This window comes from Micrasema longulum, unplaced genomic scaffold (assembly GCF_059751315.1).
Source record: "Micrasema longulum isolate JH-2025_06_02 unplaced genomic scaffold, ASM5975131v1 h1tg000225l, whole genome shotgun sequence".
Lineage (NCBI taxonomy): Eukaryota > Metazoa > Arthropoda > Insecta > Trichoptera > Brachycentridae > Micrasema > Micrasema longulum.
This window is the reverse complement of record NW_028277430.1, coordinates 1,039,227-1,054,864: the sequence shown is the minus strand read 5'-3', so window position 1 is coordinate 1,054,864 and position 15,638 is coordinate 1,039,227. Positions and strand designations below refer to the sequence as shown.

The 15,638-nt window shown below is 32.9% G+C and overlaps 1 protein-coding gene across 2 annotated transcripts in view; it reads left to right on the top strand.

The window, feature by feature from the left end:
* Positions 1–11,976, top strand: part of p120ctn (adherens junction protein p120) — a 38,824-nt gene extending 26,848 nt beyond the window's left edge. For both annotated transcript variants that reach the window (XM_088243714.1, XM_088243713.1), the window contains exons 16-17: positions 985–1,256; positions 2,608–11,976. In XM_088243714.1, the coding sequence (XP_088099840.1) occupies positions 985–1,256; positions 2,608–2,721 (386 nt within the window). In that variant the 3' untranslated portion in view covers positions 2,722–11,976. The remainder of the gene's footprint in view (positions 1–984; positions 1,257–2,607) is intronic.
* The last annotated feature ends 3,662 nt before the right edge of the window (positions 11,977–15,638 follow it).

The window sequence follows — 15,638 nt, the reverse complement described above, 5'->3', positions numbered from 1 at the left end:
AACTACGTGCTTGAACTGAGTGACTGACTGAACTGGCTGAGCTTTACTGGACTGAACTGGACGTTGACTGCGCCCTGTGGTCTCTTTATAGGCCACATTCTTTTCTTCATATCTCCATGGTAGGGACGATGTTAATGTACTGCAGGATGTTGATCTCGTGTTTTGCAGAATGTAATGAATAGAAGTCAATGGAAAACGCTGACTTGCTTCTTGGAGTCATGACTCAATATTTCAGGTGAAATGTGTTGGAAATATAAAAGTATTGTAGAAATATTGTAACAACATTTGGTACTGTGGGAAAAATAAAGAACCATTTATTAAACCCAAAAGATAAGAATCCCCCTGGAAACAGAAGCTGTTTATAAACTAAGTTGACTGACGAAAGTTGATTGACGAACACAAAAGAGCGTGTAAACTTGGGCACCCTGACAAATCCGCAATAGCGGAACACTATAGACACCGGACATTTTTTCGCCTTCGAACCAAGCTTTTTTTTTTTAATACATAAACCCAGTAATTACAGTGCACGAATAATAAAAGAGGCAATTGAATACTCAGACACCCAAATAACAAAGACGACGGGCTTAAATTAAACTTAACATGGCTCCCAGCACTACATACTTCATAAACATACTTTTTTCTACAAAACACTCAGTTTACCCTGAAGATGGCTCCTTTATGTATCACCCAAATAAGAAGCATATTCCAATAAAAGCTGTCTTGAACATGCTTTTTGACATTTCTAGTGCGTAGACCCGTGTTGAGACCTTCATAGTTGCGTAATTTCTTAGGAAAATTTATCTTCTATTTTTCCATCATTGTTTATGATTCATATCATTAAATGTAGTGTTTGTACACTTCTAGATTACGCAGACAGGGTATAGTCTAAGCTTATAACTGAGTGAATATATGACTTTTGTATCTTCCTTGTTATCGCCTCCCCTGGGCTCCCGAACTCCCATATTGAACCGAGATGCCTTGCAGGTCAAGTGCTGTTCACGATGTGGCAGCACCAGGAGCTGCGCGACGTGTACCGCAAGCACGGCTGGAAGGAGGCGGACATGGTGGGGCGCGGCGCGGGGGTGGCGGGCACGGGGGCGGCGGGCGCGGGCGGCGCGGGCAGCCGCGGCGGCTCGCCGGGGGGCTCGGGCGGCGCGGGGGCCAACTCCACGCTGAGCCGGCCCATGGCCAGCCAGGGGGGCACGCGGTACGAGGACCGCACCATCAAGAGGCAGGCTAACCACCACGGCCATCACGTGAGTGACTTTTTACATTAATTTGAATTTTACTGGGTGCGCCTGAACATCGCACTTTTTAAAGAAAATTGTGGGAGAAATAATGCGTTGATATTAAACAAAAAACAAACACCCCATAAAACTTAACCTAATAATTAAAGATGAGCAAATTAAACAAACAGAAAATGTAAAGTATTTGGGTTTGGACGTGGATGAAAAATTAGCATCGACAAAACATATCAAAGCAGTTATAAAAAAACTAGGTCCAATTATTGGAATAATGAGAACAGATGTCTTTGACAAAAGTACAAAATTAATGATATACAATGCTTTTATACTTCCACACTTTGTATATGGATTCATAATATGGTCGCAATGTAGTAAACATATGCAAGAATCAATACAAAGAACAATGAATAAAGCACTTAAAGTAATATTTAATTTTAATAAATATACTAGAACTACAGAATCATATAGAACAACAAAAATGCTCAATCTAGAGGAATCGATCTACACTGAAAAAATAAAAATGATATTTAAGATGAAAAATAATAAAATAAAGACAAATATTAAATTAAATTTTAACTACAACATACATAAGATAAATACAAGAGCATCAAATAATTTAACTTGCGAACAACCTAGGACCAACAGAAAAAGAAACAGTTTTTTGTATACAGCAATAAATTTTTACAATTCACTTTCTAATGATCTAAAAAATATACAAAACATGTACGTACTTAAAAAACACCAAAATAAAACAGTTCTTACAGCCCGTGTGACGAGTGATATGTGATGTTATTTTATTGAATTTTTATTTAAACTATTGTGTTATTATATATAATATCCCCTCATATCAGCACTTTTGCTAATTGGGAATATTTCTTACTAATAAAATATGTAATAAAATGTAATATGTAAAGTTTAAAAACCTTGTATTTTGTCATAAATACATAAATAAAAAGAATAGAAAAGCTTTAAAGGTGATTATCTCGGAACTTGTTTTAATGACTTAATACATTCTGTCAGTAAAGCCTCGATATGCTGCTACGGTAGTTAATGTGTGGTTCAATAATTGTGTTATAAATAATTTTGAATGAATCCTTATCAACATATCTTCTAATTCTTCCCAAAATTTAAATTTCATTGCCATTTTTTCCACTACCATCTTTGATAAAATATATGTTTGGAATCCATCATTGCACCGAAATATTTCATTTACTAATTTTATTCAGTTTTTTATTATCTACTACATTTCATAGTGTTACTTCAATTCTTTTGTTTCCTATATTCGTGTGTTCATCTGAAAATGTTTGAGATTGAAACCGGAAAAAAAATTCCAAGAGATAACATCCGTCTGCCTTTGTTTCAGGGTGACGAAATACCGATGGTGGACATGAATTATGGCGAGAACGCCGGCAACCCGAATGGCCGAGCCCTCCCGCCCGGAGGGCCTCCCCAGGGAGCGCCCCCGCCCGGCCGTTAGGGCCGCAGCACACCTGGCCCGGGGCAGGGGGGCGACACACGGTGACAGAGACTCGCAAACGCCGCGCCAAACGAGTGCTTTCCATTGTATATTAAACGAAATCGAACGCATCTTAACCAATATCTAAATCCCAAGAATCATTTGTTTCGCTCAGGAATCTGATATTTTTGACCTTGCTAGACATTGAACCCGGGACTTTATACAAGATGGACTTATCCACCCGATTTTCTAGATTAAGTTGATCGAGCGTAAAATGAGTGCTTTCCATTATATTAAAGGGAATCGGACGCATCTCAACCAATATTTAAGACCCGAGAATTATTCATGACGGATGTTTTGTTTCACACCGGATTTTGATATTTTCACTCTGCAGTTACGTTCTGCAGATTATTTTTTATTTATTAAACTTCTTGTACAAATTTTATGAATGTTGGTAGGCTTATTGCTGTAAGCAATGTATTCAGTGATGAGGAAGTTCAGTTCTACAGGAAATTGGATATAAAAAATGGTTTCTTACACGCTCAAAAAATACGAGCATTTAATTGTATGGCAAAGTTTCTTAAAAATGTATGAAAACATTCACTACTTTAAACTACGTCATAAGTTCCACCGAATCAACCAATAATTGGGTCTTGTGATAGATTTCTGGTTTCTGGGAAGCTCACTCACCAATAAGCAGAACTCTCCGATAAGAACTTGTGACATCACAGCGGAGTAATTTCAAAATTACAAAACCTTTAAAAAAAAATTTTTTTTTTAAACCACTGAATCTCCTCATTAACTGTTTTAATATGCGGTTGGAAGAAAAATCATTAATTTTGTTTTTAATATATATTTTTTTTAAATAACCTTACATAATACATAATTTATTCACCAGCATCCTGTTCTTATCTGCGCCTTTTCGTGCTCAAGACACTGCATATTTTTACCAAATACTGCATATCTCGATCATCTGTTATGTGAAAGTAAGATGATCAGTCATACGCTTCAGGTGCCAGTCTAGGAGCATATTTTTAAATACCCGATGCGCTATCCGTTCAGGATGTTTCGGAATTCACCCAAAGTGGCTTCGTAAATAGCAGACGTGTCGGATGGATATGCCTGACACATTATCCACCCCAGTAACAACCGAAACAAACCAAATTAATGGCGTAGATGAGATAGTAAAATGAGAATGTTTATGTTGAGTGATGTTATCAGGCGCTACTCAGGGGCGATTTTGTGGTGTTACAAAATTGAACTGTTCTAATTGAACGTAGTTATGCAGAAAGCAGCCAGCCATAGAAAAGTGACAAAATGATAAGCAAAGAATTTTTTTTTTTTTTATATTACACACAAGAATCGAATTAAGTATTTAACCAGTTTCAATAATATTTTTCTAGTGCTGTGGGTGTTTTCTGAAAATAGAGAAATGCTGTTTTTGTGATTGCCACCATTTTCAGAAGGTGATTATTACAGTTTTTTGTATGAAAGCGGTCTGGCTGTTTTTAGCAATAGAATTGACCTTACTGCACCCGATAACGTCAATATATAATTTTTTCAAAATTGTGGACTGGCAGCTTTCTGCATAACTACGTTTAATTAATAATGAGCGCCCGAGTGATTCCGAAACATTCATGTTGACCTTACCAGAAATCGAATCGAAATTTTGTATGCAAATGCGCCAACCACTATACTACGCAGTGGATTTATCCCTTTGATTCCCCTTTTCAGGATTTTTACCTTAAAGGAGATCGAGTGGTAAACACTCGTCGAAAATTAAACTTCTAATTCACACACAGAATTCTAATTTATTCACTATCACAATAAACGTGCGTGTTTGCGCATGTTTGGCATGAACCCACATCCAAATAGTTTTAAGTAATTTTTCACAGACATAACCGCTATGCATCTTTGAAATATTTTAAGAGTTTTAAAATATTTTATCATATAAAAAATCAGGCAAAACAGAATCTTGTGAACTTGTTTATTAAATTACAGAGAATGCTTACTTTATTAAACTCGTGGATGATTGCATAAGCCGACATATGATAAGGTCTACCTAAGACCCGTTTATCAAAACTGACTGTATTTTTAAGTCGACGACTATGTATCTTTATTTATATGCTCACCCAGAAACTAATTAAAAACTCGATCAAAATTACGATGCGTTCTAAATTTTAGTATTCACATACAAGATTTTAACCAATTTGTGTATTACACGATGCGTCAAAATCTAAATGATATATTTCAGTTTTTGAGCTAGTTTGTAAATTTGTAAAACAAAGTTTTGAACTAAAATGAGGGGCTGGTTAGCGCTGACACTTATATACACAAACTGATGCGTTGATCTAAGAAATATGGTGTATTTAACGTAGAGACTTAATGAATAAATAAGTTATATCTCATAACTGAGATGTTTGTAGCGAAGCTGAGTTTGAAAATGGCGTTTTTGATTGTGACGTTTTAAGCTAGGGCACACTATTCGGCCATATTGTTTCGGGGGTTAGGGCGGGCGTTAAGCGTTAATATCGGCGGCTTGTAAACATATTTATGGAAAGTGATGAGTTGAAATAAGAAGATTGACTTTGCCTCGCTGGAAAATATTGTCAATTTTAAATTAAATCATCAATGTGTTTAAAATTGATGAGTGATTATTGTTTTTAAACTTTGGTATCTACACTTCTACGCGCTAAGGTAAAGCTGTTTGTAAGGCATTTACGAGTGCGTATATATATTATAAATTAATGTACATTTATTAAAATGTATTCACGGGCACATAACACACATTTGTTAAAATTAGATGAGAAGATATTACTTAAAATTAGGCGGTTAATCAACACTAAGTAGAACTTTGGCTTTGTGATTTATATTTTCGTCTAATTTTATAACTGTAAAAAGTACTTTTAAGAATATGACGGCAGTTTAGGTTTGGGTAAAAATAATGTATTTAACAATTCATATTTTTTATGAAAAGTATTATTAATAAATCACTTAGAGTGTTAACGTTAACATTTTAAATTGCGCAAATTATTATTTTCCCCCAAATTTAGGGCGTAAGATCTCACAAGCTGTATATTATTATTATTGTTATATACAAGCCCAAAATATTATTTAATGTACTTATATTTTTTAAAAATTGCACCTGTTTATTATAAAACTAATGTTTTTAATTTTTAAAGGTATCTAACTAATCGTATTTGAAATCATTGAGGGTCAGTTGAAATTGAAAATCTACCTTGTTTATATGTCGCTGCCGAATATTAAAATCAACCATTCAATTGGACGGCTAGGCTGTTCAGTATACGCCGGTATTTGTTTGAATGGCTAGGCCGTTTGTTGAATGAATCGAGATGGCTCAACGTGTTGACTGGTTAAAAGCTAGCTCTTTAGAAATGGCTGAACCAAAAGCCTCCAGGTCAGGTTAGGATAGGATGGGTTAAGTTTGATAAAAAAAAATGTTTTTTTTACTTACTGTAATACTTAACTTAACAAATTAAGTAAAATAACTTTTTTATTGTTAAACTTAACCCATCCTATCCTAACCTAACCTAACCTAACTTCAACGAGTCGGGTTGTGGTCCCGTGGCTAGTGTTTCGCACTCTACCCTAACTTGAGTTATTTACAACTCGTTGAAAATGGCCCTCAAAATTAAATATTTGCGTAAATTATAAGAACGCAAATATTTCTTTTTTCTAAAAAAAAAACTTCACAAAGCAATATATATTATTTCATTTATTAACATTTGGCTAAGCGTATGTTAGTTTTTAAATTGAATGACGGCATTTAATGAACAGCCTAGCCGCACAATTGAGTAGCTTAACTATTTGGCAGCGACATATAAGTGCATATTTCTATACGCCACGCTGTATTAAAAAAAAAAAATCTGAATCTATACCTTTGAATCTGACACCCTGTTCTTATTGATGGGGGTCAGTGTTAAATAAGCGCTAAACCACTGCGACCTATCGTGACGGGTCCCCGTAAGTTTATTCTCACTCTCTAAGCCTAAGTTAGAGAACCGGGCTACCAAGTAGATGACAAATGCTCTCATTATTGATAAATCTACTTTTCAAATCCCAGGGGTGCTATTCTGAACCACTCATGTCACGAGAAAACAGTTTTTTTCGTGTATTTTGTATGTAAACACGAGATAATACGGACACTGGAGCGTTTGGAATACCAGCCCTGGTCCTTAAAATATTTGGCTATTAGGCAGGGGCGATGCTCTCGCATCCCAAGTTTGGTGTGTGGCCCTCGGAAGATGCGGCTTTTGTGATATCAAGCGTCACATTTACATGAATATGTGTGCATCATTTGCACTGCAGAACCTACATCTAGAAGTTTTAGAAAGGTTTATTATAGCAAGGTGTTTATTCAATCTGCAGAGCCCTTACAGGGCTCCAGTGATAACCCTCGCTCGGCTTCGACTAAGTTTCATTAAAACTGACCCCGTACTATTTATGAATATGGTAAACAGACAGCTTAGAATTTACGCCTATGTTGAACAAATTCACTTGATATAATAATATGTATCTATAGAAATTATCAATGCAAAACGGTCCTACAATTCGTGAGAATTTAATACCTCGCAAAACTTATATACATGTAAACAATTTTTTATTTTTTTTACTGAGCATTTCTCCATTACAGTAAAAGCTAAAATTAAAATGTACATTAGCGTATTCTATAGTAAAAATGTAGTGATGGCATTAACCGAACTTGTAGTCAAATTATGCAAATTAATTTTATCAATTGCAGCCTATATTTGTGCAAGTATAAAAGAAATTGCTTGATCATAAAACATAATATGTATTTTAATCTTAGGAAAAAAAGTCTGAATTTTAACAATTTTCTAGAATTCCATTGATGTCGACCGTGTTTTTTTTACTTCTGTACGTTTTATACCATTTGTATTTATTCACTGGAAGCATAGCCGGCAAAAATACTTCCAAAAAATATATGTATGTATTATAATAGATTGTGCAATGAAAAAATGCAACACTTCCATAGGTATTTGAGTCATCTATTTCTAATACATATCCAATATCTCCACCACTTAAAAATAAATTGCCTTTAGTGTTTTAGTCAAAGAACGAGTAATCTTGATGTGTGCATATTTTCACCACAAAATCCATGTAGACAATACGGTATTTTCACGATTCTGATGATGACTATCAATGCATAAAATTCAAGATTTCATTTATAATTTTCGAGTTTAAAAACGAGCACATACAAAATGGTTCGCAGTTAGCGTCACGTCATTTTGACATCTAACGTCATGCCCGCCGAGTGCTCTTCGTGTTTTGCGTACAAGTATGGCACAGCCATGTTTTACATGCCGTCTGTCCAACAAGGCGCGAAACGCCTAGATTTTAGGTAGTCCAAAATGTGCATGTTTCAAACGTCATAGAAAATTTATCTGATGTCACACGGAAAAAATAATAAAACCGTTACCATCATAATTTTTTGCTTATTTAAAAATAACTACTGATATTTTTATTACGTACTATGATAACTTATACAGCTCCTTTTTCATAATGCCTCAAGGGCGCTTTACAAAAGTGATTCTATTCAGCATCAAATATTTTTTATTTTTAAATAGCTTGAAAATCTGAAATTGCTGAGTATGGAGATGTCGGGCATTAGAAATAGATGATTTAATATTGTATTTATTATTGTTAACTGTTTTTTCTTGTTTTAAAATCAGAATAATTAACCATTGGCAAACTAAATTGACATTTTCATAGATTATTCATAAGTTTTACAGCTCTTAGAAAAAAAAATTGGAAAAAAAAACCTGAATTCACATTTTGCAAAAATACCTTTATGTGTCCATTTTGGGTGATTTTTGGTTTGAATTAAAAATGTATTTTGATCATCCACGCTCAATGGTGCATAGGGCTCTGCATTGGTACTCGCAATTGCTGCGTATCTTGATGATTTTATATGTTAATACGGATGATCAGTCCTATATTTCAAATCCAGTCTGGAGATTTATGAGGTCCTGATCTATTCCAGGCTGTATTTTCATTATTAACATTCTTTCGGTGTCACTTTAGCTCGGCCATCTCAACACATACACATCCTCAATCCATATAGCCTTATAAGTACGTACATATATCACTAGTTATTTAGGAAGATTTATATTATTTATATGTAAAGTTTTTATATTTAATATAAACAAATTATTTAGCTTAGTAGAATAATTCATTCTTGTCCTGTAGGCTTCTAACTACACCTTAATATTAACGATTGATACCAAGATTCTTTGGAAACGTCAAAATGGACGTACAGTATTTTTATTCCCATCCCGTTTGGCTGCTAAGCTTTTTATTTAAAAAATACTGCAAATCATTACTGGTTTTTATTTTAAATTGTAGTCGATTTAAAATACAATGTTTTCTCTGCAATCCACTACCCTGAAAATACTGCAAGTGTTCAAATTGTGAACGTGGCAGATTGTATGCTAAAATTTATGTCAGGTTTTACGCAAAAACTGTTTTTATTGTGAAATTTGCACTTGTATCAATTGTTCTGATGGTAGTTTTGCGCATGAGTGGTACTCCTATACCTTGTTGTGTATGCTTCATGGTGCCTGTTTTAAATGCCGAATAAAATTGAACACTCCAACGCTTGTGGGATAGGTCTGCAATTAATTTCTTCAATGCGAAGAACAATAAACCAGTCCACATTCAATGGTAAGTCAATGTGATTCCAACGGTAAGGAGATGGGTGAGAAAATTCGATGAAGGTCGTGATGATGAACTTTAATCATTGACGAATTTTATTTGACATTTCAAACAAGCACCGCGAAGCACACACAACAGTCAGCTAACTCATAATGGCGTCAACTTCTTAATAGGTAAATACCACTTGTGCGCGACACGAAGAAATACAAACGCAACTTACTTTCCGGATATGATATACCTTGGATTTCTGACTATTAGCTTTTAACGAACTACTGAATTTGACTTATAATGATACGAATACCGGTGAATTATAACGACGCTGGAAAGGAAAAAGTTACCAAGCGGCATGTAGCAACTTTACAGAGAGCCAATTAAATTTATACATACGTATTATTTTGACGTGATTCTTACAAAATTTAAATAAAAAATTTAATATGAGATTCTTTACTAATTTGTAACTGGTAACTTTTTCTTTTACAGCGTTGATATGGTTACAAATCGTCGCTTAAGTTAGTTTTTGTCCAACAGACCAAAACACAAATCTGCAGAAACAGACTTTTAAAGTTTTTTTTACAAAACATGCATAAATAATGACCACAACTTCAGACGAAATTTGTTAAAAACCCCTTAAACAATTTAAATATAAATAAATTTCATTTGAATTTTATAAATAAAGGCTTTCTCAGAACTCCTGTACTGAATTTTGTTAAAAACGGACAAATTGGTTCTGTGCTTTCGACTAATAAAAAAAAACGATTAATCATAATAGTCGGATAATCGGGAAGTGGAATACTGAGAAAAAATTGTATTTAAAGTCGCCAAAATCGGCAATCTGTTCAAACTGTATCAAACCAGCTTCATCTTCGTATTCGCCCGAAGATATAGTTAATATGCATAACCAATCACAATGAACTTCCAGCCGAAAAATTCACATGTGATCGCGTGCATTGAATTTACAAAGGATAATTTAAATTAACGTATTTAGTTACATATTTAAAAACAAGAGAGTTGAATATGTGGTATCCAAAAATCACTTTTTAATCCAAGTATTTTGTTTCGCTTTCTGCACGCAAACTTGTAATAATTATAAACATTTTAAATAATTTATCTGTATGCTGGAAAAATTACATTTTATTAGTGACATTCTTAAATAAATTATTCAGATCCTGTGTGATCTGGTTTTGTAACATATTTTTAAGTTTTTGAAGCAGATTTACCTTCAATTGGTTGATTATTCTCCAGTATGGTTATTTCACAAAACAGACATTTTCACATGTATTTTTAATTTTGTAACGAGTTATAAAGTTTGATTTTTGACTCAGATTGCCACATCACGCCATGTTGATTTATTTATGTTTACAATTTATAAAAATACAGTATTGGCGTAAAAATTACATTTTTAAAGTGTTAATATTTTTCATGAATTGAATGTGAACATAAAAAAAAGGATTTAAAAAATATATGTTGAGTTAGATCGGTTTAGTTTGGTAACTATTTTATTCACTGTTTTTCAGGCATATAAATTTGAGAAAATAATTGTGAAATAGCCATGTGCCTATAACAAATGACCTAATATTTCTCAATCAAGGTAAAGATTTTAACCCCAAAATTGACAGATAGTACAAGTAAAGTATCCTACTTATTTTTAGATGAAAAGAATGTATGTTCTTGCCATGATATAAATTGCCAATACGAAATGCTTTACCACTGGTAAATGTTGAATTAAAACAAATTAGAATGATCACTTGCCACAATATAAATGAAGACATTCAATTACAGACGATAATTGAAACATTTTTTAATGATATTTTATAATAATTTTGAAATCACATTAATTCTATTAATCAATTAATTTCACCGAAAATACTTGAATGTGTGCAAGTGAAATTAGACAATAAGATTTTCTGGTCAGTCTTCGATGTTTTGCAAAAACCCGTTTTTATTGCAGCTCATATAGAATAACTTTTCTCAAACATTCAAAACACAGAGCCATACAAAACAAACCACGAATAAGTGAAAAAAAAAACTCTCACAGGGGCAGCAAGTAATGAGATTTATACATTACATAAATGTTTTAATTCGTTTTCTATGTAAATATTATATTTTTTTAACTAAGAGAATTTAGAACATTGTACATAATATTACTACAGAGAATGATTTCGCAAATTATGATTTGGCGTATTGAAAGATCGTAAATTGCGATTTTGTTCGATTGCATTTGGGAAGTGATAATTTATTCCCAAGTATTTATTTGCGACGATTAGTACATAGATATGCAGAGGATAACAGATAATGTTAGAGAGTAACTTGTGATGAAGCGTTGCTTATTTTATGATTTTTGTAAAACACGTAATGCAGCTAGCCATAGTGACTATGATTTATACATAAATAGTAAATTTACACACATAGTTTATTGTAATTATATTTTTTTATATGAAATGATTTTGATGGCATAGTTTAGAGATGTTTTTCATTTTTGTTGAATTGGAGATGTTTACGTAGTAATCAAAATATTTAAGAGATTGTAATATTTTATATTATTTCTTATTATTTTTTGCAAATTATAAATGATTTTTTATTTGATTTGTTTTGTTTTATTTTATGATTTTCCTTGTTTCCTTTTTTTATAAAGATTTTTGAGATACACAATGGATTCCGTAATCGATCAGTGTTGAAGATAATGAAGATGATTTATGTACTGTTTTCTTAAATGAATATATCGAGGCTATACTGACAAAATGCATTAGGACAACTGTCTTTATATATTTTTTAATATAAGTGCAAGATGTTGATTTCAAATTTTATAAAAAACGAAAGACCAAAAACTTTGAGCTAAACCATGCCAATCCAACTTCATCCCACACTGTTTAGTCGCGAAGAGATCTACGAAAAGCCGGAAGATCTATCCCAAAAAATTCCAAGTCGTGTGATGAATTGACTAATCCACACATTCTGGACATTGGGGCATAAAAACCAAAGTTGCTCTTAGAAGATTTTATAAATAGCAGATTTTGACTTCTGGTGACACGGTTGGGAACATGAAAAGAAATTGATTGCAACAGAGATGGGACATCACTTAAAGCATTGAGTATTTTGAAAATGCATATAAGGTCCATCTCAGTTCTACGTCTCTCCAATGAAGACAGATAAAATTTTCAAAATAAGAATAATTACCCCTTAGTAATCCGAGCAACCATGCCACTTTTCTTAAAAAACGGTATTGGAGAGACTCGATATGGTCAATGTGAGTTACCCACTAAAACACATTTCTTTTATCCTCCATAAATACTACAGATAGACTATTCATGCATTCAAATCATCACGTGATTTAAATGCATCACGACTTTTCTATTTGTAGCATTCGCGGAGAAAGATACAACATTGTTATTTTAGAAGGTAACTCAAAAATGCTGATTTTAAAGTTACCACATAGTAATTACCCAAGCAAAAAAATATGGTAACAAACGAGGCGTTTTGCGTCCTGTGGGACAAGCAGCACGTGTTACATTACCGTGCCATACTTCTACACGATGTTTGTTGGAAGCGTGCTCGGCAAGCATTACGTGTAATGTCAAAACGACTTGATACCAACCGTGAGCCGTCTTATGTGTGCTTGTTTTTAAGCCTGAAAATCAAGAGTGAAAACATATTTATGCTTAAAATTCATAAAAACCCACTGTAAACATTTAATATACTTTCCACGTTATTTCCGATTTGTAAAAATACCCTATTGTTTTTATAATTGAACAAGTAGTTATGCAGAAAGCAGCCAGCTATAGAAAAATACAACTGAGATAATAGCACTTTTGCAAAAAGAGCGAATAATCAAATCTACACCACAGTTGGAATGGTTTTTACTTTGGAAAATGATAAATAATGCATGCATTCGTTTTTATATAGAATTTAATCATGGATATGACCAGATATAATGATTTTAATGACAGCCAGATAATAAAAGCTCATACAAACTCTAAATGTACAATGTGACATTTATTTTTATGACATTTTGACATCATGAAATTTTCAGAATGTGATTATTACAGTTTTTTGTATGAAAGCGGTCTGGCTGTTTTTATCAGAACATAGAATTGACCTTCCTGAATTCAATAACACCAATATCACATTTTTCAAAATTGTGGACTGGCTGCTTTCTGCATAACTACGTTCAACTAAGCCACCCTGCAAATTGCGAAGCCTAATAGGAAAATATCGCTTTCTTAAAAATGTTTTAAAGTAATAAAGGTCTATGAAATACTGTCCGGTAAAAATAATAATTATTGTTACTTATTAGGAGCACAAAAAATATTTTTAAATTTGTAATTTTGAATTCCCGCAAGAACGGTCATTCCATTGGCCACGCCCCTAATATGTCACGATTCAAGTTTATTTGTTCCTGGTTATTCAAATTTGTTTAGAACCATCCAGTTTGGATGCTTTTTTTTAAGGAAAAAGAATGCACTCAAAAAGCAGTGCATGAGATATAGGTGCCAGCAAAGGCTCCCTCTGCTTATAACAAATAATATTAATATATTACAACAGAGATGAAGAACATTTAAGAGAAGGTAATATAGAAGTCTAGGCATCTACAGGGCTTATGACCTGTCAATGGCTGGTTTAAGTGGCCACTTTACACACTGTGTAGCATTCACATTCTACCCATATTTGAACATCTATATTCCTTCAATTCTTTCCTCTGTTGATGTTTGTGAAGTTAAAGAGCTGAAACCTTTATTTATGCGGGTGAGATTCATCTAATTGAATTATTTCACCTACATACTAGGGAACGCCTGAAAAGGTTATTTTTTAAATTTCTATACTTCTTCATAAACCAGGTAGATTTATCAACAATTAAATCATTGAAATGTTCTTCATCTCTGTTGTAACATGTTAATATAAACAGCTCCCCGGGGAGTTGAATCCAGTCCTTGTCTACAAAAATTTGGACAAACTAAAAATATTGTCAATAACTAAATCACATTTGAATCCGACTTTGTAAAATAAATCCATTGCTTTTGTGAATGTCATATAAGATCTGAGAAAAGTGGTATATATAACTCAATTTTGACTATGGTGTTCAGTCATCACCCACATGGCCTCTTTACCATCAATATTGTTTATAAATAATATTTCATTACTTTTTTATTAATTATTAATTAATATTTAATTATGTATAACTTGGATTAGATCCGTTTCAGATTTCCTAATTATTTATATACCTATAACATTATGTAACCAGTTGACTTTTTGATAATCCGTTTTAAAACTATGGACCAATTTTATTTACCATTAAGGATTTGACAGTGGAATTTTTTTTACATAACGAGAAACACCAAATTTAATCATATATACAAATTAAGTTAAGTTTTTGATGTAAAAATAATTTATTCTACAACAATAAACAATAGGGCCTTTTTTTAAGTTCCAGGTAATAATCATACGTCTAGATAATTAAAACAATGTTGGTTACCAGCTATTCTAAAATAAATACATTTTTCTTAAGAGATTTACCCCATCGACTCTAAGCATTTAAAGTTTTCTATCATCACTTATGGCGGGAACCTTATTTCTGTTTTTTTATTGTAAAAATATATTTTAACATTTTGTTTTGAGTTTTGAAGTTGAATTTTAGGTTACCTATTAAAAACCTTTATTACTGTTGATAAAACAAAATTATGTAACTATGTGTGAGAAATACAATGAGAGAATGCGAATTGCGAATGCGTGATGTAAGAAGGTTTTTAAATAATTATGTTCGGAGAGTTTTGGAAACTACTCAACTTAAGAATTTGGGAATATATATAAGTAATTTGATAGCTAGATGGTGTTTTGCAAAATATGTCAAGCCACAAATTCGAAAAAAATTCCTAAGTGTCAGAACCATGATTGGAAAGTGATATTCTTACTTTGAAAAAATATTTTGATGAGTTTAAACTTTCCCTTACGGTCCCAAAAACATTAGCGCGTTACCATGCTGTGTAGTATAAATACACATACAAAAAATGAGAAATTTTAAATTGGAAAAATGTAATATTCATAGGCAATTGCTTCAATTATTTATAGTTGAAGTCAAAAGTGATAATAATTTTAATCCAATTGCTAAAAACATTAGTTCATGCTCATGCAGCGCGGGCGAAACAACCACCCACGACGAAAGTCAGGAGCTACTAGTACTAGAAACATTTCTGTTTCTCTCGCTCCCGAATATACCTGTATTATCGAGAGTGAGACGTAAAGAGTGTGTGAGA